Source organism: Anomaloglossus baeobatrachus, chromosome 2 (assembly GCF_048569485.1).
Source record: "Anomaloglossus baeobatrachus isolate aAnoBae1 chromosome 2, aAnoBae1.hap1, whole genome shotgun sequence".
In the NCBI taxonomy this organism is placed as follows: domain Eukaryota; kingdom Metazoa; phylum Chordata; class Amphibia; order Anura; family Aromobatidae; genus Anomaloglossus; species Anomaloglossus baeobatrachus.
Window position 1 is genome coordinate 99,993,865 of NC_134354.1, and position 24,427 is coordinate 100,018,291.

The 24,427-nt window shown below is 46.5% G+C and overlaps 1 protein-coding gene across 2 annotated transcripts in view; it reads right to left on the bottom strand.

Annotated features, from left to right (window-relative positions):
• The window catches only part of GOSR1 (golgi SNAP receptor complex member 1), a 124,333-nt gene that overhangs the window by 23,353 nt on the left and 76,553 nt on the right, over nucleotides 1–24,427 (bottom strand). For both annotated transcript variants that reach the window (XM_075335229.1, XM_075335228.1), the window contains exon 7: nucleotides 443–472. In XM_075335229.1, coding sequence (XP_075191344.1) covers nucleotides 443–472 — 30 coding nt within the window. The remainder of the gene's footprint in view (nucleotides 1–442; nucleotides 473–24,427) is intronic.

A 24,427-nucleotide genomic window follows, 5' to 3' on the forward strand; every position in this document is an offset into this window, starting at 1 on the left:
CAGGTACCCGGCCGCTTGCATGCAGCCACAGGCACCCGGCCGCCCGATCGCCTCAGACAGGACCCCCCCCCCCCCCCCCCGGTACCGCTTTATAAGACGCACCCCCCATTTTCCTTCCAAAATTTGGGGAGGAAAAGTGCATCTTATAAAGCGAAAAATACGGTATATATAAAAGGTGCATATGGAATTGTGACATACAACCTGGAATCACAAGTGTTTTCTACCTGAATGTCTATATACATTTAAAATTGCTATACTTTTAAGGACACACAGAATACGAGGTTTTGAGGGTCATACCATGAAAACAAATTCCGGAAAGGATTGCAGAACTGCATTTTTTTTAATCATGTGCCTTTCCAACACCCTAAAACAATATTTAATAATTTATATTTAAAATAAATTAATGCCAATAGCCAAATGCATACACGTCTATCGATCTTACCTTATAGTTTCTTCTATGAGTCGATCAGAACTGCAAAATAAAAGAAATAATGATCATTTAGACAATTAACTTGATCTCGCCTTTATCCTCAAAAGGGACTCCAGACAGGCCTCATTAGAGAAAGCTGTGGTTTAGGGTAGGTGTACATGCTGCAGATTTGGTGCAGAAATTCTCTGCATGAAATCTTCACCTTCTGGCAGAAAATGCACCAGAAACGCATGCTTTTTTTCCCATGCCTTTAGGCTATGTGCGCACTGGAAAATGGAATTTTCTCAAGAAAATTCTGCAGGCATTGAAAGATTACCGCACCCGCGGTAAAAAACCGCGGCAAACCGCACCCGAAAACCGCATGCGGTTTTACCGCATGCGGTTTTACCGCGGTATTGTTCGCGGTATTGCCGCGTGCGGGTTGGTACATGTGCTTTTTTGCATTCAATGCAATAAAGCACATTGAAGGAAAAAAAAAAAAATCATTTCCTTCTGAGATAGATAGTATATAGATAGATAGATAAATAGACAGATAGAAGAATAGATAGAGGGATAGCTAGATAGAGGGATAGACAGAGGACAGATCGCTGCATTTCTCACGGTCGGCAGTGAGTTCACATTACCGGCCGTGGGAAATGACCTGTGGTTACCTCTGCTGTCTCGCTGCGAGGCTGCATTCAGCGCTGTGACAGTGTCAGTCGCGGCTGGATGTAAGCATCACAGGACCTGTGGATTATGCCGGAGCTTTGTTTCGGGAGGGGTTAATAAAAGGGTAAACGAGGAGGCTTATTTGTGTTTTATTTAAAATAAAGGATTTTTCGGTGTGTGTGTTTTTTTCACTTTACTTAAGGGTTGATCATGTCAGCTGTCACATAGATGCTGCCGTGATCAAGCCTGGACTTAGTGGCGGTAATCCGCCGCCATTAACTCCTTATATTACCCTGACTGCCACTGCATCACGGCAGCAGGAAGAGCCGGGGACACTCCGGTACTGTCGCATAATGCATGCGACAGTCCCGGGGCAGCTGCGGCTGATATTCTCGGCTGCGGGAGGTGGGAGGGAGGCGGGGGACATTAACCCTGCCCCTCGCCCTCCCCAGCCTGAGAATACCGGGCCGCCGCTGTGTGCTTACCTCGGCTAGGAGGTAAAAATACGGCGGAGCCCACGTGTTTTGTTTTCTATATTTCCGTTTGCTTTCTATGTGTCTGTGTTCTATGTCTGTGTGTGTCTGTGATGTGTGTGTTCACTCTCTGCTCCGCTTCCTCTTCCTGTCATAATGACATCACTTCCCTGCAAAACCGCAGGCAAGCGATGTACATTACCGGAGGTAAACCGCAAAATACCGCAGGGAATAACGCAGGAAAACGCAGTGAACCGCACAGAATTTGCTGCCTGCGTTATTCCGTGCGGGATTTCACGATTACATTGGAGTCAATGGAGTGAAATCCCGCAGCGACGTGTGGAAAAGAATTGACATGCAATTGTTTTTGCTGTGGGAATCCCGCAGCAAAACATGCAGCTGTCAAATTCCGCCTAGTGCGCATAGGATTTTTTTTCCCCATAGGTTTTGCTGATGAATCACTGCAAAGATGTTATGAAAATTTTCTGCAGTCAAACATGCAGCAAAACCGCAGGAAATCCGCGGTAAAAACCGGTAAGTGCGCACAGGGCCTTAATAATGAATTCAATGGTTGGAAGGGCTAAAAAAACACCCCAAAAATGTACATGCTGCTTCATTTTTCTGCACCAAAATCTGCAAGGAAAAAAAAAAAAATCAACGTGTGCACAGCACTTTAGAAATCTCTGACTTTGCAGGCTTCAGGATAGGCATGCAGATTTTGTGCACATTTCTCAAAAAACGCATCAAAGTCTGCATCAAAAAACTACCGTAATGTTTGCAATAGCCTTGCTGTGAAATGTGGAGCCAAGGCTAGGGAAATACGTTGGGTAGTTGCCTCTGGGTGGTTTGGCTTTAATGAAAGGTCTCACCCTATAAGTAATTCAGGGCAGAAGTGTCAATCAATAGCTCAGTGGACACTTCTCCCTGTATTTTAGCTTCAGCGGTCACATGGACTGTTCATGTGATGTCACCTCTGCAGCCCATCAAGAAAACCTAGGAGCGACCATTTAGAGGATACTGCAGACGACGAGTATAGCTGAACTTAGGGTACTGTCTCACTAAACTACGTACCAGCGATTCCGACCCAGATATGACCTGGTCGGGATCGCTGGTGCATCGCTACATGGTCGCTGGTGAGCTGTCAATCAAGCAGATCTCACCAGCGACCAGCCACCAGCGACACGTGGAAACGATGCTGCGCTTGGTAACCAAGGTAAATATCGGGTAACTAAGCAAAATGCTTTGCTTGGTTACTCGATATTTACCCTGGTTACCAGCGCACACTGCTTAGCGCTGGCTCCCTGCACTCGTAGCCAGGGTACACATCGGGTTACTAAGCAAAGCGCTTCACTTAGTTACCCAATGTGTACTCTGGCTACGTGTGCAGGGAGCCAGCACTGGCAGCCTGAGAGCGGCGTATGCTAGTAACCAAGGTAAATATCGGGTAACCAAGCAAAGCGCTTCGCTTGATAACCCGATGTGTACCTTGGTTACCAGCGTCCGCAGCTTCCAGATGCCGGCTCCCTGCTCCCTGCATATTCAGATCGTTGCTCTCTCGCTGTCAAACACAGCGATTGGGCTTCACAGCGGGAGAGCAACAAGCTGAAAATGAACCAGCACTGTGTGTAACGATCAGCGATTTCACAGCAGGGGCCAGGTCGCTGCTCAGTGTCACACACAGCGAGATTGCTGATGAGGTCACTGGTACGTCACTAAACCTGTGACTCAGCAGCGATCTTGCTAGCGATCTCGCTATGTGAGAAGTACCCCTTAGACTGGGGAAGAATGGAAATTATTTAAAGAACCCCTCCCCCTTAACAAAGGTTGCTTATCTTTCAAAAATGTCAGTGTGCCACCTTGTATTTTAAAATCTTCTGCTATTCCTCTATTTATGAATACATTGACAATTGGATTCTATCATCCCTCCGTGTCAAAGCGGTGTGTGTCCATTCACAATGACTGTATGCAATGATTGGACCAAGTCAGAATGTAGAGGGAGCATATCCCAACTGGTGACACCCAGACACTAATTTATTTGTACATATCCCAACCGAATAGCAAAGGGACAGCACAATGTAAAGTTTAAAAAAAAAAAAGTCTTCTTAACTGCTGGAACTTTCCACAATACTGTATATATTATATTATAAAATCCAGCTTTATTCAGCAAATTAAAAGATTCCAGAGCTCAAAATTCATGAAGTGCAGGATACATGCTATGGCAGACTACGCGTTTCGGCGGTATAAAGCCGCCTTCTTCACGGTCCCAAGCTGTACACAGGAAGCTGCCAATCAGGGGTGTAGGCGGGATAAAAATGGTTCTGCATTCTGATTATTTCTAAATTCATTGCAGAGAACACTGGGGGTTTATCAATAATCCACCAAGCAGTTTAGTAAGGGATACATAGCTGCAATCAGACTCTCTGCCCCTACTTCTTGTTGCTCTCAGAATTCCATAGCAAAAACCTGCAAATTTAAAGGGAACCTGTCACCAGATTTGGGGCTTATAAGCTGCGGCCACCACCACTGGGCTCTTATATACAGCATTCTAACATGCTGTATATAGCAGCCCCGGCCACTGTGTAGAACAGGGGTCTCAAACTCAGCTGGGTGTATGGGCCGCACACAGAAAAAAAAATAATTTGAGGGGCCGCATTCTTTTCAGGGCAAAGTGACATTGGTAGTGGTACTATATATATATATATATATATATATATATATATATATATATATATATATATATATATATATATATATATATATATATATATATATATATATATATATATATATATATATATATATATATATATATATATATATATATATATATATAAAACGCACACAATTTTTTTGTAAGTAATACAGTTTTATTTACAATAAGCACTGCATAGTAATTTTGCCCCACATCTTGTAGTAATGTGCCCCATCCTGTTCCCCATTCTGTAAAAATGTGCGCATCCTTGCCCCCTTGTAGCAATGTGCCCCATGCAGGTCCCCTTCTTGTGGTAATGTGCCCCATATGCAGGTCCCCTTCCTATAGTAATGTGCTTCATGCAGGTCCCTTTCTTGTATTAATGTGCCCCAAGCATGTCTTCTTGTAGTAATCATACACACACACACACACACACACCCTGTGCAGCCTCAGCTGACACACACACACACACACCCTGTGCAGCCTCAGCTAACAGACACACACACACCCTGTGCAGCCTCAGCTGACACACACACACACCCTGTGCAGCCTCAGCTAACAGAGACACACACACAAACCCTGTGCAGCCTCAGCTAACAGAGACACACACACACCCGGTGCAGCCTCAGCTAACACACACACACACACACACACAAACCCTGTGCAGCCTCAGCTAACACACACACACACACCCTGTGCAGCCTCAGCTGACACACACACACACACACACCCTGTGCAGCCTCAGCTAACAGACACACACACACACCCTGTGCAGCCTCAGCTGACACACACACAAACCCTGTGCAGCCTCAGCTAACACACACACACAAACCCTGTGCAGCCTCAGCTAACACACACACACAAACCCTGTGCAGCCTCAGCTAACACACACACACAAACCCTGTGCAGCCTCAGCTAAGACACACACACACAAACCCTGTGCAGCCTCAGCTAAGACACACACACACACACACCCTGTGCAGCCTCAGCTAAGACACACACACACACACACCCTGTGCAGCCTCAGCTAAGACACACACACACACACACCCTGTGCAGCCTCAGCTAAGACACACACACACACACACACACCCTGTGCAGCCTCAGCTAAGACACACACACACACACACACACCCTGTGCAGCCTCAGCTAAGACACACACACACACACACACCCTGTGCAGCCTCAGCTAAGACACACACACACACACACACACCCTGTGCAGCCTCAGCTAAGACACACACACACACACACACACACCCTGTGCAGCCTCAGCTAAGACACACACACACACACACACACCCTGTGCAGCCTCAGCTAAGACACACACACACACACACACACACCCTGTGCAGCCTCAGCTAAGACACACACACACCCTGTGCAGCCTCAGCTAAGACACACACACACACACACCCTGTGCAGCCTCAGCTAAGACACACACACACACACACACCCTGTGCAGCCTCAGCTAAGACACACACACACACACACCCTGTGCAGCCTCAGCTAAGACACACACACACACACACCCTGTGCAGCCTCAGCTAAGACACACACACACACACACCCTGTGCAGCCTCAGCTAAGACACACACACACACACACCCTGTGCAGCCTCAGCTAAGACACACACACACACACACCCTGTGCAGCCTCAGCTAAGACACACACACACACACCCTGTGCAGCCTCAGCTAAGACACACACACACACACCCTGTGCAGCCTCAGCTAAGACACACACACACACACCCTGTGCAGCCTCAGCTAAGACACACACACACACACCCTGTGCAGCCTCAGCTAAGACACACACACACACACCCTGTGCAGCCTCAGCTAAGACACACACACACACACCCTGTGCAGCCTCAGCTAAGACACACACACACACACCCTGTGCAGCCTCAGCTAAGACACACACACACACACACCCTGTGCAGCCTCAGCTAAGACACACACACACACACCCTGTGCAGCCTCAGCTAAGACACACACACACACACCCTGTGCAGCCTCAGCTAAGACACACACACACACACCCTGTGCAGCCTCAGCTAAGACACACACACACACACCCTGTGCAGCCTCAGCTAAGACACACACACACACACCCTGTGCAGCCTCAGCTAAGACACACACACACACACCCTGTGCAGCCTCAGCTAAGACACACACACACCCTGTGCAGCCTCAGCTAAGACACACACACACCCTGTGCAGCCTCAGCTAAGACACACACACACCCTGTGCAGCCTCAGCTAAGACACACACACACCCTGTGCAGCCTCAGCTAAGACACACACACACCCTGTGCAGCCTCAGCTAAGACACACACACACCCTGTGCAGCCTCAGCTAAGACACACACACACCCTGTGCAGCCTCAGCTAAGACACACACACACCCTGTGCAGCCTCAGCTAAGACACACACACACCCTGTGCAGCCTCAGCTAAGACACACACACACCCTGTGCAGCCTCAGCTAAGACACACACACACCCTGTGCAGCCTCAGCTAAGACACACACACACCCTGTGCAGCCTCAGCTAAGACACACACACACACCCTGTGCAGCCTCAGCTAAGACACACACACACCCTGTGCAGCCTCAGCTAAGACACACACACACCCTGTGCAGCCTCAGCTAAGACACACACACACCCTGTGCAGCCTCAGCTAAGACACACACACACCCTGTGCAGCCTCAGCTAAGACACACACACACCCTGTGCAGCCTCAGCTAAGACACACACACACCCTGTGCAGCCTCAGCTAAGACACACACACACCCTGTGCAGCCTCAGCTAAGACACACACACACCCTGTGCAGCCTCAGCTGACACACACACACACACACACACACCCTGTGCAGCCTCAGCTGACAGACACACACACACCCTGTGCAGCCTCAGCTGACACACACACACACACACACCCTGTGCAGCCTCAGCTGACACACACACACACACCCTGTGCAGCCTCAGCTAACACACACACACACACCCTGTGCAGCCTCAGCTAACAGACACACACACACACACACCCTGTGCAGCCTCAACACACACACACCCTGTGCAGCCTCAGCTAACACACACACACACACCCTGTGCAGCCTCAGCCAGCACCAGAAACACACACACACACACACACACACCCTGTGCAGCCTCAGCTGACACACACACACACACACACCCTGTGCAGCCTCAGCCAGCAGCAGAAACACACACACACACACACACCCTGTGCAGCCTCAGCCAGCAGCAGAAACACACACACACACACCCTGTGCAGCCTCAGCCAGCAGCAGAAACACACACACACACACACACACACACACACCCTGTGCAGCCTCAGCTGACACACACACACACACCCTGTGCAGCCTCAGCCAGCAGCAGAAACACACACACACACACCCTGTGCAGCCTCAGCCAGCAGCAGAAACACACACACACACACACACACCCTGTGCAGCCTCAGCCAGCAGCAGAAACACACACACACACACACACACACACACACACACACACACCCTGTGCAGGCTCAGCCAGCAGCAGAAACACACACACACACACACACACCCTGTGCAGCCTCAGCGGACACACACACACACACACACACACACACACACCCCCTGTGCAGCCTCAGCTGACACACACACACACACACACTGTGCAGGCTCAGACAGCGGCAGAAACACACAAAAACATTCTGCTCACCTATCCTCCGTCGGCTCAGCAGCACGCAGGCATGTGGACCCGATAATGATCACAGCTCCTGCCTGTCACTGCTGAACTTTCTGCCGGCGCGTGCAGAGCACTCAGAGCAGTTCACTGCACAACAGCCATTGGCGAATCACAGGTAAGCATCTGAGGTCATATGGAGCAGGTGCTTGCCTCTGATTGGCAGGCGGCTGTTATTGTGTTCTGCAGCGAGAACTATACTGTGCCCGGCAAAGGCAAAACTGTAAACTAAAATAGATAGCTGGAGGCTGCGGCCTCTTGCACCGGTCGCCATCTTTACCGGGTCCACAGGCCAGCTGGCCGCAAGAAGCCACCTAAAGGGCCGCGTGTTTGAGACCCCTGGTGTAGAACATAAAAAACACTTTATAATACTCACCTAGAAGGTTGCTTTGGTGCACAACAGTCGGATAGGTAGCGCCGTTCTCCGGGACCTCCTCTTTCGGCCATCTTGGTCTTTCTTCTTCTGAAGCCGGCGTGCATGATGCGTCCTACATCATACACACAGGCCGGTATTGAGGTTCTTGCACAGACACATTAAAATACTTTGATCTACCCTGAGCAGGGCAAGTCAAAGTGCGCCTGTGCAGGACCTAAGTGACGGTGAGTGTGGATGACATAGGACGCGTCATGCACGCCGCTTCAGAAGAAGGAAGACCAAGATGGCCGAAAGAGGAGGCGCCGGTCCCGGAGAACGGCGGCACCCATCCGACTGTTGTGCACCGGAGCAACCTTCTTGTTGAGTATTATAAAGTGTTTTTTATGTTCTACACAGCGGCCTGGGCTCTTATATACAGCATGTTAGAATGCTGTGTATAAGGACCCACTGCTGGTGGCCACAGCTTATAGGCCCCAAAACTAGTGACAGGTTCCCTTTAATATCCATGTACATCTCCCACATCTGGAGTAAGGCTATGTGCGCACGTTGCGTAAAAACATGCAGTTACGCTGCGCTTTGTAGCGCAGCGTAACTGCGTGCGTCCTGCGGCCCCTGCACAGTCTATGGAGATTGTGCAGGGGCCGTGCGCACGTGGCGTCTAAGAGCGCAGCGCTTCGGCTACTGCCGAAGCGCTGCGCAAAAAGAAGTGACATGTCACTTCTTTCCTGCGCTTTGCCGGCAGCTCCTGCTCTGTCTATGGCAGGAGCTGCAGGCAGAGCGCATGGAATCGGCGCTCACTACGGACATTTCTGCAGCGATCTAAAGCGCACATGTGCTCTTCAGATCGCTGCAGAAATTTCTGCAGGGCTTGTACGCAACGTGCGCACATAGCCTAAGTCTATGGATAGTTTTTGAAAATCAGTATTTGTAAACCAAAACCAGAAGTGGGTGAAAAATACAGAAGTGGTGCCCGTGTTTCTATTATAGGGCTCTTGTCCACTTGCGATTTCCATCTGCGAGTACGATCCGATAAAAAAATCGGATCGCACTCGCATCAGTGTTAAGCTATGAGGCCGTGTCCTCTTGCTTAATTTTTAACGGCACAACTCATGCTCTCGGTGAAATCGCAGCATGCTGCGATTTGCACCGAGTCTCAGCTCTCGCACCCCCATGCAAGCCTATGGGAGCGAGAAAAAAAAAAACCAGAAATACGGATGGCATGCGCATGTCACACGGATGCTTGACACTTGCATACAGCGTCAGACTGGCTAACAGAGGAATCTCCAGTAATACCAGTCCTGGCCGCGGTTACATGCACTGAACTCCGGCGCTGTCACCTGAGCTCCGGAGTGCAGCCTGGACTGAACAGCGAGCGCCGAGTGATTGATCCCCGGCGATTGCTGTTCAGTTCAGCACAGCTGCAAACAGACCGGGCTACACTCTGGAGCTCAGGTGATACCTCCGGAGTTCAGTGCAGGTAACCGCGGCCAGGCCTGGTATTACTGGAGATTCCTCCGATAGCCAATCCACCGCTGCTTGCATAAACACTCATATAGCACTCGCATGACGCTCACATGTCATACGGATGCTATGTGAGAAAAAAAAAAAACACCGTACGCAGACCACACGCAGGACACTCGATTCACATTTGTAGCCGAGTATCGCAGTGATTTTTTTTAAGCAAGTGGACAAGAGCCCACACTTTTACACTGATTGTTCCACTCCTGATTTTAGCTTTAAAATACTGAAGTAAAATACTGCCCAAATAGAGCTGTGTGAACGTGGCCTTACACTCAAACCCAGGGGGACAAAATGAGAGATGTCCTTTAAATTGCTTGCTCGTCGTCTTTGCATCCAGAAGGAGCAGTATGACCTTTGCCATGAGGCGGAATCATGGCAGCCGGTAAAAGGAAATATAGATTTAACTGCTTTTTACAAAGCTGAATTACACAAACGCAACAAAAATGTGTGTGTTATTCTGAGCATCAATTTTACCACTAAACATGTGTAGTGAAGAAATGTAACTTCAAAGGTATTGACGGGCTTTGTTTTATGGGCTCTTCTAGCAGCAAGACTGCTGACATCTAATAATCAAGCTGAGCAGAACAATATGATGGGTTCCTACCGCACGAGTGTATTTAAGCTTTCTCCCCGTCGGGCCAGCAGTTGGTAAGCCTTTCCTATGTCATTTGCTATTCAGGAGCCCATTGCGAAGCGGTGAAAGTATGCAGGCAAAAGGCATTACTGAAAGTCATTAACATTAACCGCAATGGTTCCAGCCATGCCAGGAACAAATCTAATGGATTTGCTTACTCCTCTAAAGTAAAGGAATTAACATATGCAGCTGCAACAATAGGAACGCCATTGCCTCTCACAACCTGCACTTAACCTTCGGGTGATCAGGAATTTTCCGAAACAATCAACCTAGGAGCTAAATCATTAGATGTGTCCACAATCAATAATGCCATCAGGTAAAAAGCCCAAATACACTGCTACAAGTTCTTCTCACTTTCAAAAAATTATGATATTGCAATAATTTTCAGAAATTAGCATAAATGATCACTGTGACAATTTTTTTCAAATTTAACATTTTATTGTTTTTTTTATAACAAAAGCAATTCCAATCATTGATATGCAAAAATAGAGAGAATAGCAGTATGGTACCATTAATAACAATCAATAGCCAGTAAATCACGTACTCTTGCAACTCTGGTGACTAAATTAAATACCGTATTTTTCGGACCATAAGACGCACTTTTTTTGCCCCAAATATTGGGGGAAAGTGGGGGGTGCGTCTTATGGTCTGAATGTAGGGCTACGGGGAATGAGGGTGCTGCAGTGGAGCGGGTCATCGGGAGCACGAGCAGGCTGCAGCAGCCTGCCGTGACCACGTGGGCCTGCTCATTACATATGCACGCCCATCCTCCCGCCCATCTCTCAGCGCTGATAGGTGGGCGGGGTGATGGCCGGGGGGTGCGCGCATAGTAAACAGCCAGCCGTGATCACCCCTGGCAACTACAGCCTGGAGTAATCATGTGCGGCTGCATTCACTGCTCCCCGCACATCATCAGTGCGGGGTGCAGTGAATCAGTACACTCACCGTTCCCCTGCAGCACCGCGATGTCCTCCTGATTGCCGGCTGCGCGGTGTGGAGACTAACGGGGCTCACAGAGATGACGTCATCACTGTGCGCACGTGTCCACACAGCCGCGCCGGCACATACAGAAGGAGATCGCGGTGCTGCAGGGAGCGTGGCCGGCTCCACACAGCACTGACAGCACAGATGGAGGAGGAGGAGCGACGCTGCGTGGAGCGAGGAAAGGTGAAGATAAATGTTTGTTTTTTGTTTGTTTTTTTTGTGTGTGTGCCGCAGGATGGGCGCATATGAGCAGGATGATGGGCGCATATGAGCAGGATGATGGGCGCATATGAGCAGGATGATGGGCGCATATGAGCAGGATGATGGGCGCATATGAGCAGGATGATGGGCGCATATGAGCAGGATGATGGGGGCATATGAGCAGGATGATGGGGGCATATGAGCAGGATGATGCGGGCATATGAGCAGGATGATGCGGGCATATGAGCAGGATGATGGGGGCATATGAGCAGGATGATGGGCGCATATGAGCAGGATGATGGGCGCATATATGAGCCGGATGATGGGCGCATATGAGCCGGATGATGGGCGCATATGAGCAGGATGATGGGCGCATATGAGCAGGATGATGGGCGCATATGAGCAGGATGATGGGCGCATATGAGCAGGATGATGGGCGCATATGAGCAGGATGATGGGCGCATATGAGCAGGATGATGGGCGCATATGAGCAGGATGAGGAACATATAGCAGGATGAGGGATATATACAGTTAGGTCCAGAAATATTTGGACAGTGACACAATTTTCGCGAGTTGGGCTCTGCATGCCACCACATTGGATTTGAAATGAAACCTCTACAACAGAATTCAAGTGCAGATTGTAACGTTTAATTTGAAGGTTTGAACAAAAATATCTGATAGAAATTGTAGGAATTGTACACATTTCTTTACAAACACTCCACATTTTAGGAGGTCAAAAGTAATTGGACAAATAAACCAAACAAAATATTTTTATTTTCAATATTTTGTTGCGAATCCTTTGGAGGCAATCACTGCCTTAAGTCTGGAACCCATGGACATCACCAAACGCTGGGTTTCCTCCTTCTTAATGCTTTGCCAGGCCTTTACAGCCGCAGCCTTCAGGTCTTGCTTGTTTGTGGGTCTTTCCGTCTTAAGTCTGGATTTGAGCAAGTGAAATGCATGCTCAATTGGGTTAAGATCTGGTGATTGACTTGGCCATTGCAGAATGTTCCACTTTTTTGCACTCATGAACTCCTGGGTAGCTTTGGCTGTATGCTTGGGGTCATTGTCCATCTGTACTATGAAGCGCCGTCCGATCAACTTTGCGGCATTTGGCTGAATCTGGGCTGAAAGTATATCCCGGTACACTTCAGAATTCATCCGGCTACTCTTGTCTGCTGTTATGTCATCAATAAACACAAGTGACCCAGTGCCATTGAAAGCCATGCATGCCCATGCCATCACGTTGCCTCCACCATGTTTTACAGAGGATGTGGTGTGCCTTGGATCATGTGCCGTTCCCTTTCTTCCCCAAACTTTTTTCTTCCCATCATTCTGGTACAGGTTGATCTTTGTCTCATCTGTCCATAGAATACTGTTCCAGAACTGAGCTGACTTCATGAGGTGTTTTTCAGCAAACTCTGGCCTGTCTATTTTTGGAATTGATGAATGGTTTGCATCTAGATGTGAACCCTTTGTATTTACTTTCATGGAGTCTTCTCTTTACTGTTGACTTAGAGACAGATACACCTACTTCACTGAGAGTGTTCTGGACTTCAGTTGATGTTGTGAACGGGTTCTTCTTCACCAAAGAAAGTATGTGGCGATCATCCACCACTGTTGTCATCCGTGGACGCCCAGGCCTTTTTGAGTTCCCAAGCTCACCAGTCAATTCCTTTTTTCTCAGAATGTACCCGACTGTTGGTTTTGCTACTCCAAGCATGTCTGCTATCTCTCTGATGGATTTTTTCTTTTTTTTCAGCCTCAGGATGTTCTGCTTCACCTCAATTGAGAGTTCCTTAGACCGCATGTTGTCTGGTCACAGCAACAGCTTCCAAATGCAAAACCACACACCTGTAATCAACCCCAGACCTTTTAACTACTTCATTGATTACAGGTTAACGAGGGAGACGCCTTCAGAGTTAATTGCAGCCCTTAGAGTCCCTTGTCCAATTACTTTTGGTCCCTTTAAAAAGAGGAGGCTATGCATTACAGAGCTAGGATTCCTAAACCCTTTCTCCGATTTGGATGTGAAAACTCTCATATTGCAGCTGGGAGTGTGCACTTTCAGCCCATATTATATATATAATTGTATTTCTGAACATGTTTTTGTAAACAGCTAAAATAACAAAACTTGTGTCACTGTCCAAATATTTCTGGACCTAACTGTATATATATATAAATATAAGGATGGGGATTATATACAACGCAGGAGGATCATTACCAGGATGGGGTACCTTACTAGAGAATTTGGGGACATTACCCCCATAACAGTGTCAGCAGCAGATACTCGCCCCATAACAGTGTGTCATGACCACATTTTTTGCTTAAAATTTTATTTTCCTTCTCGAAAACCAGGGTGCGTCTTATGGTCCGGTGCATCTTATAGTCCGAAAAATACGGTACATTTGACTCGCACCGAATGTAGCAGAGTCCCACAAACTTTTCCTTCGATCTTCCACTGCATTAGAGGCAGGAATCACTTAAAAAGAGAACAAAGTAGAAGAGGAAAGAGTGAAGAAGGAAGGGAGAAAAATAGAGAAGGAGAGAGATATGCCAGGAACACCCCTATCTGTCCGGTCCAAGACCCATAATCAAAGAGCACTCAGGAAGATATCACTCTGTTCCCACGAGTGCGTGTCACATTCTACCTCGCGTTACAGAAACCAGGACTAGTCAGGAAAAATTCACAATGGAACCACTTCGTAGCGGTGGTCTCCACATCATTACGAGATTGGGCCAGAATCCTTTCCATTTGGTAAACCATGTCTACCTCACTTATCCATTCCTCCACAGAAGGCAACTTGGTGGTCTTCCAGTGGCGAGGTATAACGGTCTTGGCCGCCTGAAGGAGATGCCTGAGTAGCGATTGTTTATATATTTTTTTTGGCAGCGGGAACATATATAGGAGAACGGCCTCGGGTGACAATTTTTTATGAATGCTCAGTGTCCAAGTTTGCAGTGTTCAGGCCATGTTCACACGCTGAGTACTGAGTATTTGGTGAGGTTTTCTCTCAGATTTTGTAAGAAAAAAACAGGAGTGGAACAGAGGAAAAGTATAATAGAAACGCGTCACCACTTCTGCATTTTTTTCACCCACTCCTGTTTTTTCTTATAAATACTGAGATTAAAAAAAACCTCAACAAATCCTCAACATGTTCACGTGGCCTTATGCACTGCAGGCCGGCAATGGCTTCTTTGTTCATTGCTATTTTCTACCTTAGGCCTAAGCCACACAGCGAGAAAATCGGTGCGAATGGAGTGCGATAAAACATCGCATTCCCCTCGGACCAATTCTAGCCTGTGTGTCAGCAAACATGAGCGATTATTTTCTCAGCCCTAATCGGACCGAGAAAACAATCGCAGCATGCTGCGATTGTAAGGTGAGACCCTTTTCTCTCGCACCCATTCAAGTGAATGGGGCGAGAGAAAAATCGCACTGCACTCGCGGTACACCGGTGTACCATGCATGCAGAGCGAGAGTTGCAATAGCCGGCTACGGAGGAGAGAGGGAGAGAAATCCCTCCCTCCCCTCCTCCGTGCCGGCCCGCCCCACCGCAGTTCTTGTCCACCCCGCCGCATCGCCGGCCCGCCCCCCGCAGCTGAGGTCCGCTCGCAGGGTTGGACCACAGACACAGGCACACTCGCATGACATTCGGCTCCTGCTGTGCTGCCAGCGCGAGCCGAGTCTCATGCAAGCATCGCAGTAGTGCCCCGTGTGGCCCCAGCCTTAGCCTTCAGCTTTGTCACATGACATTCACAGACTAGTTAAGGCCTCATTGAGATATCAGTTTTGTTTTTGTTTTTTTGCAAAGGAGTTTGCTATCCAAACTTTGATGACACTCGACAAACTTTGACTGAAAAATTTGGTTTGTTTTTCTAGTATGAGAAAAAAATGGATGTCTGAATGAGGCCTAAGAATTAGGAAAAGTCAGTGTGGGGGCCGCTGTTTGTGCAAATCTCACACAAACTGGAGCCCCCAATGTTGAGCATCTAGTAATCTTTATAAAATAACGCTCCACAACTGTTCTTGCACTACTACAACTCCCAGCATGCCCTAGCAGCAGTCAGCCCTAGCTTATCAATTTCATTAAAGTTAGGTTGGGGCCACACGAGCGTATGGATTCCGAGTGTGCGAGTGCAACGGATGCGATCCTCAGCTCCCGCTGTGCTGCGAGTGTAAGGCCCCTTTCACACATCATTTTTTTTTGCCGTCAGTCGCAATCTGTCGAATCTTGAAAAAAATCGGATCCAGCGACTAATGCCGCTGGAACAGTTTTTTTTCTCATCGACTTGTATTAGGGACGGATGGCCTCACGTTTCATCCGTTGTTTGACGGATCAGTTGAAAATGGTTTGTCCAGCGGACACAACGGACAAAGTAATGTTTTTTGTCTATGTCGAAAAATCGGACAGTGAGGGATCCGTCGCCGTCCGTCGTTTGGTAGAATGGAAGCGTATGGGCGCAGGATTCAGTACGGATTCAGTTTTTAACTGAGCATGCTCCAATTTATTTTATTTAGTATCAAATAGCAAGCCAGTCAGACACATCAAAAAACGGAACCGTCGCTTCAGTTTTTCCACAATCTGTGACAGATCCATCGAGCCAACGGATTGTGACTGACGGCAAAAAACTCATGTGTGAAAGGGGCCTAAGTCATGTGTCATGCCACAGCGATCGGATCACAACTGTGGAGGAGAAGCCAGGTACTATGGAGGAGAGGGATTAATTTCCCTAGCTCCTCCATTGCCAGCTGATGTGATTATTGCACTGCACTCCGGTGTCATCCGAGTGCAGTGCGATGTTTCACTTGCACCCATAGACTTGTATGGGTGCGAGAGAAAACAGATCAGATTCCACCCGCAGCATGCTGCAACTGTTTTCTCGGTCAAATTAGGGCTGAGAAAATAATAGCAGATGGGAAAAGCCAAATAGAGTAACATGGGTCCGAGTGGAATGCGATTTTATCACACTCCACTCAGACCGTTTTACTTGCAGTGTGTTATAGCCCATAATAAAAGTTTGTTAAAGCAAAATGTGTCTTCCAACATTTATCAGATGCTTCAAATCAGCAACTGCAATATCTGTGACTGCTCAGAATGTCTGCACTCCCTGAAAAACAAAAAGACAATGAAAGGGATCGCGTAACACACAGCAGAGATGCAGGAACACTGCGGAAAGAGAAGGAAAGTTAGAGGGTGGATGCCTGCACAAGACAGGAATACAGAAAATCTAAAAGTACTAGATCACACAATGTCATTCTAGTACTTGATTGAGGCCAAGTCTGCTCAGTTCCTTCAGTGCAAATATTACTCTAAATAGTCTGCTGCATGTTTGTCGTTAAAATATGAAAGGATCAGGCATGTTGAAATTTGACATGTCTGACTCTCCCAACCCCCTCCATCAATATCTATATAGAAAGGGATTGTTGAAACACCATACGTATTAGGTGGTTGTTCCAGATTAAAGGTGTGGAATGCTTTAAAATAACTAAATACTTACCCAATTAAGCTCCTCAGCTGTGCGCTTCCTTGGAGGGTGAGTAGCATCCAATCTACATGTGACCTCAGCAGTCTTGTGCTATCTACCTTGGCATGAGGCCACTGATTAGCTGCAGAGGTAGGTGCTGTAGGCAGGACATCTTGGCTGCACCTCTGCCAACAAAGACTTAAAGGGAGTTGCGGGTTAGTAGTCTAGAAGTGGTAGGGGTTTCAACAGGTAAGGCTGCTTTCACACTACGTTTTTTTAACATGTGTCATGAACTTTTTTTGCTGTAAAAGTGGATCCTGGTATTACAAAGAAAAACGCATATGTTATTTTTGCAGGATCCTGCCACTTGAAGTTTATGGGCGGGCATTGAAGTCATGTGATCGGGAGTGAGGGGAACTGAACATGAGACTGGGAGTCGGCATCTGACAGCTGCGGACGCTGGTAACCAAGGTAAACGTCGGGTAACCTAAGCGACAGTGCTTTGCTTGGATACCCGATATTTACCTTGGTTACGAGCGTCCACAGCTGCTAGAAGCCGGGCTGCATGCTCCCTGCACACATAACCAAGGTAAACATCGGGTAACTAAGCGAAGCGCTTTGCTTGTTTACCCGATATTTACCTTGGTTACGAGCGTCCGCCGCTCTCAGGCGGGGGGACGAGAGGAGAGAGAGAGGGGTGAGAGAGAGAGAGGGGGAGAGGGGGAGAGGGGGAGGGGGAGAGGGGGGAGTGAGGGAGGGTTAGAGAGGGAGGGAGGGTTAGAGAGGGAGGGAGGGGGAGACGAGAGGGAGGAGGGGGAGAGAGGGAGGGAGGGGGCGAGAGAGGGAGGGAGGGGGACGAGAGGGAGGGAGGGGGGAGAGAGGGAGGGAGGGGGAGAGAGGGAGGGAGGGGGAGAGAGGGAGGGAGGGGGAGAGAGGGAGGGAGGGGGAGAGAGGGACGGGAGGGGGAGAGAGAGGGAGGGAGGGGGAGAGAGGGAGGGGGGAGAGAGGGAGGGGGGAGAGGGAGGGGGGAGAGAGGGAGGGGGACGAGAGGGAGGGGGACGAGAGGGAGGGGGAGAGAGGGAGGGGGAGAGAGGGAGGGGGAGAGAGAGGGAGGGGGGGAAAGAGAGACTGATCACGCGAGGCTGGTTTCTGTGCATGCTCAGTAGAGCAAGCAGGATCCTGTCTATCACCATGCCAGCGTTCACATGCGTTTGCGTGCAGTATAGTCAGGATCCAGTGAAAAACAGTATTTGGACGCAGCTCAAAAACGCTACAAGTAGCGTTTTTGAAAAAAGTAAAAAACTGCAAGTCGCTGGATCCTCACTATAACGCAGGTGAACGCATGCTGACGCGAGTCCATTGCAAATGCATTGAAATGAAAACGCATTTGCACTGGATCCATTTTTGCGTTAAAAAAAACGTTCATGACGCATGTTAAAAAAAACGTAGTGTGAAAACCAGCCTTAGTAACGCTCATCTTTGTTTTAGAGCATTCATTATCAACCAAAAAGGAAAGAAACAGGTGACAGAGAACAGTATTATTCAATTCTTTAACGACGAGGTCATCAGTTCTCCAAACTGCCACAGCTACCTCACCCTAGGTAGGAGAAAGCTCAGGAACAATGTGATAGAAGAATACTGCCCATAGTGATGAATGGCGTCTACAATAGGTGGGTTTCTAGTTTTGAGGAAAGATCAAAACGGAGTGATGAGTCTTCTGCATAGACGAAGTCTTGTCACCTGATCTTGTGGAAACCGGCAAAACCATCAGGAATCATCTAATATTTATAGGCATCTAACACACTGACAGTGCCATTCTATAACCACTCTATTTCTACTCCCGAAAGTAGCCGTCCACAGACACAAAGATTCAGAAGGCAAAGTTCCCTTCCAGGTACAAATTAACACTTTATATAATCTGCAGAGACACCTCTGGTTCTGAGAAAGATGATCCAGCAATGTCAGACTCGCAACGTAAGAAATCTATAATTAAAAAGATATAATTATATTATACACTGCGGCTGGTTGGTTTAATTGTACATACCCCATGAACATTGCTCAAAACAGCTTAATGTATCCATAAAAATATGTAGATAAAATAAAGAATTCTCAGTTAGTGGGATTGGCCTACTGTTAGACAACCCCCGCTTAAACAAATCAAGGCCCCGTTGTAGCAAGGTAGGTGCTGCTGTTCCCAGCGGATGACAGACATGTATAGTGCCCTGAATTAATAAATTGCCTTTACTAATCAGAAAGGGTGCCATCGGTGCCACAGAAAGTATTAGATTCGTAGCGATCTAGTCCAATGCGGCTGTGGGCTACCAAAATGGTCACTGTACCAGGGTCTTGAAAATCAATCGGCTCAAAAAATAGAAACAACTTTTCAACAAAGGTAAAAAAAAAAAATAAAAATATTATATTATAATATATATATATATATATATATATATAAATATATATATATACGGTATATATATATATATCTATATATATATAAATATATATATATACGGTATATATATATATATATATATATATATATATATATATATATATATCTCAAGTGCCCCTGAATACAGAGAAGAGACGATGTCTGGTCTAAAAATCACTTAGGACATGAGATGCTGTTGACAGGTCAGTGCTTACGGTATATGTGTATGTTAGAATCAGGCAGCCTCTCAGTAAAAGGAAAAAAAAGAGCAATAACATGGAAACCATTATATATTTATATTTCTTAGGTTTGGTTTTTTTTTTTTATTAAAGGCAGGACTTTAATCAAATAAGTAAAACCCGAGGATTATTAGCATAAATAGACTATTAAAAAGCCCCTTTTCATCTAAGCTTGAATAAGGTGCTGCCCTTCTTTTTGAACATTGTGATATAAAAGATCCTGAGTCTTGCACTTACTGTACAACCTTGACTTTAACTTATTTTGACATACACACTGATAGATCAGGGCTGTGGAGTCGGAGTCGTGGAGTCGGAGTCGGAGCTCATTTTGGTGGAGTCGGAGTCGGTATAAAATGCACCGTCTCCGACTCCTAAAATATATAATAAATTGGGGACAGGAGTGCAATGCAGAATGTGCTGAATATTTTACTAAATAACAACATTTAGTATAATGCGTATATTTAAGTGAAAAATTTATTGTAGTACAATGTGAACATCAGACATTTAATTGGTTTTTATGATACAATAATCAAGATATTTGGATAGAACATAAAATATTTATTGGAATACAACTTTAGAACACAAAAAAAACTAATAAATTGTAAATATGTAATATATATAATATATATACTATATACAGTGTATATACACACACACAAGATATATATGTAATCTACTGTATATTACATAGTGTATTACATATTTACAATTTATTACAGTTTTTTGTGTTCTAAAGTTGTATTCCAATAAATATATTTTATGTTCTATCCAAATATCTTGATTATCGTATCATAAAAATTATTAAATGTCTGATGTTCACATACACATATTCATGTACTACAATAAATTTTTCACCTAACTATAAGCAATATATGTAGGAGTCGGAGTCGGAGCCGGAGTCGGAGTCGGAGTCGGAGCCGGAGTCGGTGCAAGAGAATTTGAGGAGTCGGAGTCGGAGTCGAAGGTTTGGCTTACCGACTCCACAGCCCTGTGATAGATACCAGGATTTGTGTGTTAAGTGCCTTCATTTTTTAATTACCGTATATATTATATGTCAGTAATGCAGTTTAAACTTCAAATATTCATTCTTTGCACACATTGCACTGCCACACACTGTATGCAATGCAGTACAAGCAGCTTGCACCTGTTCACACTTGCGTCAATACGTTAAGAGGTGCTGGTCTGGATAGAGGGAGTAGAGCTGGTGCCAATTTACTCTCATGTCCCATTCTCTCTGCCAAGGGCGGTGGTCTGTGGCTGGTTCTCGCGAAAGGAAGTACCGTCTCTTAAGTGAACCTGTCAGGTGCAATATGTACCCAGAACCATGAGCAGTTCTGGGTGCATATTGCTAATCCCTGCCTAAAAGGTACCGTCACACATAACGAGATCGCTAGCGAGATCGCTGCTGAGTCACGGTTTCTGTGACGCAGTAGTGATCCCCGTTAGCGATCTTGTTATGTGTGACACCTACCAGCGATCAAGCCCCTGCTGTGAGATCTCTAGTCGTTGCAGAATGGTCTGGACCATTTTTCTTCAAAGGCGATGTCCTGCTGGGCAGGACGCATCGCTGTGTTTGACACTGTGTGACAGGGACACAGTGACTGCTGAGATCGTTATACAGGTCGCTACTGCGACCTGTATCGTTCCTGCATCGTTGGTAAGGTCTGACTGTGTGACATCTCACCTGCGACCGTCCCAGCAACTTACCAGCGATCCCTATCAGGTCAATGTTTTCGGGATCGCTGGTAAAGTCATTGTGTGTGACTGGGCCTTAATTGTCCCTGTATCTAGTAGCATAGATAAAGAGCTCTTTAGAAAAAGAATTTCTAAAGGTCCTTTATGAAATGCTAATGAGTGCAGGGACTAGTTGCCAGGGCATGCCAACATGATATTCAATGCCCACTGCCCAGTGTCATCATCAGTGGTGATGCACGTATCTTTGTCTGTTGCACCGCCTCAGAACGCTGGTTTTCGGCTCAGTGCTCATGATCAGAAGTCCCCGTTCTGCCGGTCATGCGCACTACACCAGTTTGAAGCATAGACCCGTACACCCGGCTTCATAGTACACATGACCGGAAGTCCGGGGATTATGCGCACTGAGCCGAAATCCAGCGTCGGGAGCGGTGGCAGCAGAGGTGAGCGTGACCATACCTCTAATGCTGCAAATTCATTAGCATGTTAGCACGCCCATAGGGACGTGCTTAGATGCTAAGGGGGCCAACTAGCCAAGGAAACGAACGCTCTTCCCGACTAGTCGCTGGCCTCATTAGCATATCATAAAGGATCTTTAAAAATACTTTTTCTAAAGATCTCTTTATCTGCTACTAGATACAGGGACGGTTAGGCAGGGATTATCAATATGCACCCAGAGCTGCTTTTGGTCCTGGGTGCATATTGCACCTGACAGGGTCACTTTATCTGTTGATGTCCGTGGCTCGTTTTTCGATTATCAGGCCTGGTGCAACATCACGCCAGTCTGGCTAATCAAAAGAAGAGCAGGTAAGAGACAGTTCTCCCGCTCCCATTCAGAGGCTGCAAATCACTACTGTGGCCGATGGAAAAGGGCATGCGAATTGATTCGCACCAAATCTAATAGACAGTCTACAATATTTAAAACTGAAAAGCTACCTCTGCCTTTATCTTTGACCTGTTGCAATAAAGCAATTTAGCAATTATTGCTCTAAACGGAAAGCCAGACTGTTTTAAACTTTAATGGAAGGTGTACATTTACCCCTCATTCCCACCACTGACACATAAATGGACAAACACTTAAGAGTGAGCCTTAGCTAAATTGATTTCTGGTAAAATTCAGCACAGATTGTAACCTGCTAGCAGCACCGTAGTGCCGTGGAACGCGGCCAGTTATGAAGGAAGATGAAAAGAAAAAGAATGAAAAATATAAGTGCTGACAGGTCAGAGCATTCACCGGGCCCAGGATGGAGCAGATGGCCACAGCGCGGAGTCTGGGAGCGGGTGACCTGCACATCATCAATGCCGCATTGACTCAGTAATAAATGTGATATACAAGCCTGGGCACCTGGCTAACAAGTCATGAATTAAAAAAAAAAAAATAAATCCTGCCTTTTACTTTTAATCTAAGAAAAACACAGAAAATCATTGGCCTTCATATTGTAATTCTGTAGAAAGTTCAACTAAAACCTTCTTGGAAACATTTCTAATCACAACAAATTATAATCAATGCATTACTTAATTATATAAAACAAAAAATCATTCAAGCATGATCCGAATTTAGATAAAAGAGATATTGATCATCAAATAAACACGACTGAAAGAAAACCGGTTCTTTGCAGCAGTTCCTCCATACACGTCAGTCACATATGCATCCTGAAAAAAGGGAATCAGTCAGCAGGCTTTTGCTATGCAATCTTAGAGCAGTATGATTTAGTTGCACAGAACCTGATTCAAGCAATATATCACTTACTGGTTTTCTCTGCTGTAGATGTAGCAGTGCTCAGAATGTGGAGCTGTGTATAACCCCGCCCACAACCCTGATTGGCAGCCTTCCTGTGTACTCTGCACATTGTTAAAAAGTTGCCAATCAGTGGTGGGGGTGGAGTTGCACAGATTAGCTAGACTGCCTGGCACCAGACACCTAGTCCTTGCAGTGATCATCTACTGCTGATAAAACACTGATTGTATTGAGACTACCGCAAGCAGATAAGCAAGTGACATATCCCTATAACTGGACTCCCTGACCCTAAATTATGCCACTGTCAGATTAAATAAAAAAAAACTTGCGGACAGATTCCCTTTAATTAGTAAAATCCTCCTCAAGCACATTTTCTCAGGACATCAGGTTATGTAAGGAGGACCTGTCACATCTTCTGACATCACTTCCACAGTAAATACTTATCTCCCCTTCCACCCACCCCCCCACATAAAGACTATTGTAGGGTAGCTTGTTTTGCTCTATTCCTGTTTTTTTCTCATAGAAATATATAATGGTGCGTTCCCACGATCAGTGTTTGCAGCGTTTTGGATGTAGCGTGTTTTCGCTGCGTCCAAAACGCTGCATTGTACAGTACAAGCACAGTGGATGGGATTTTTAGAAATCCCGGCCCACTGTGCTTGTTTTTTCCGCAACAAACACTGACCTGTGGTGCGGCTGTAAGGACCCAACCCCAGCTGGTAATGTCTAGTGGTTAAATAATCTGTACAACCGGAGAAAAAGGGGAGATGAGGCAACATGTGTGTTTAGAAAAAATACATTTTATTATTAAAAATTGGATATTAATATTTACTAAAAAAACATGTCATTTTGGATAAGTCTAGCAATTATGTAGAAAATACAAGAGGGTCTGTGTGGGAGCGATCGCTTGCCTCGCAGAGCCAGCCAGTAGTTATAACAAGGCAGGAATCTAATATGCCACCATATTCATGAGGGATGTGAAATTGTGAATTTGCAGCAGAGTGACAGCCCAATTCGGGGGGATGGGAGAAGGGGAGGAATAGTAAAAGTATTATGATTTCTGCATAATAGCGAAATATAACAATATAAATTCCCCCCAGGGGTTCACTGCAGCAGCAAGTAAGAGGTTAACTCAACCGCTGCGCATATCC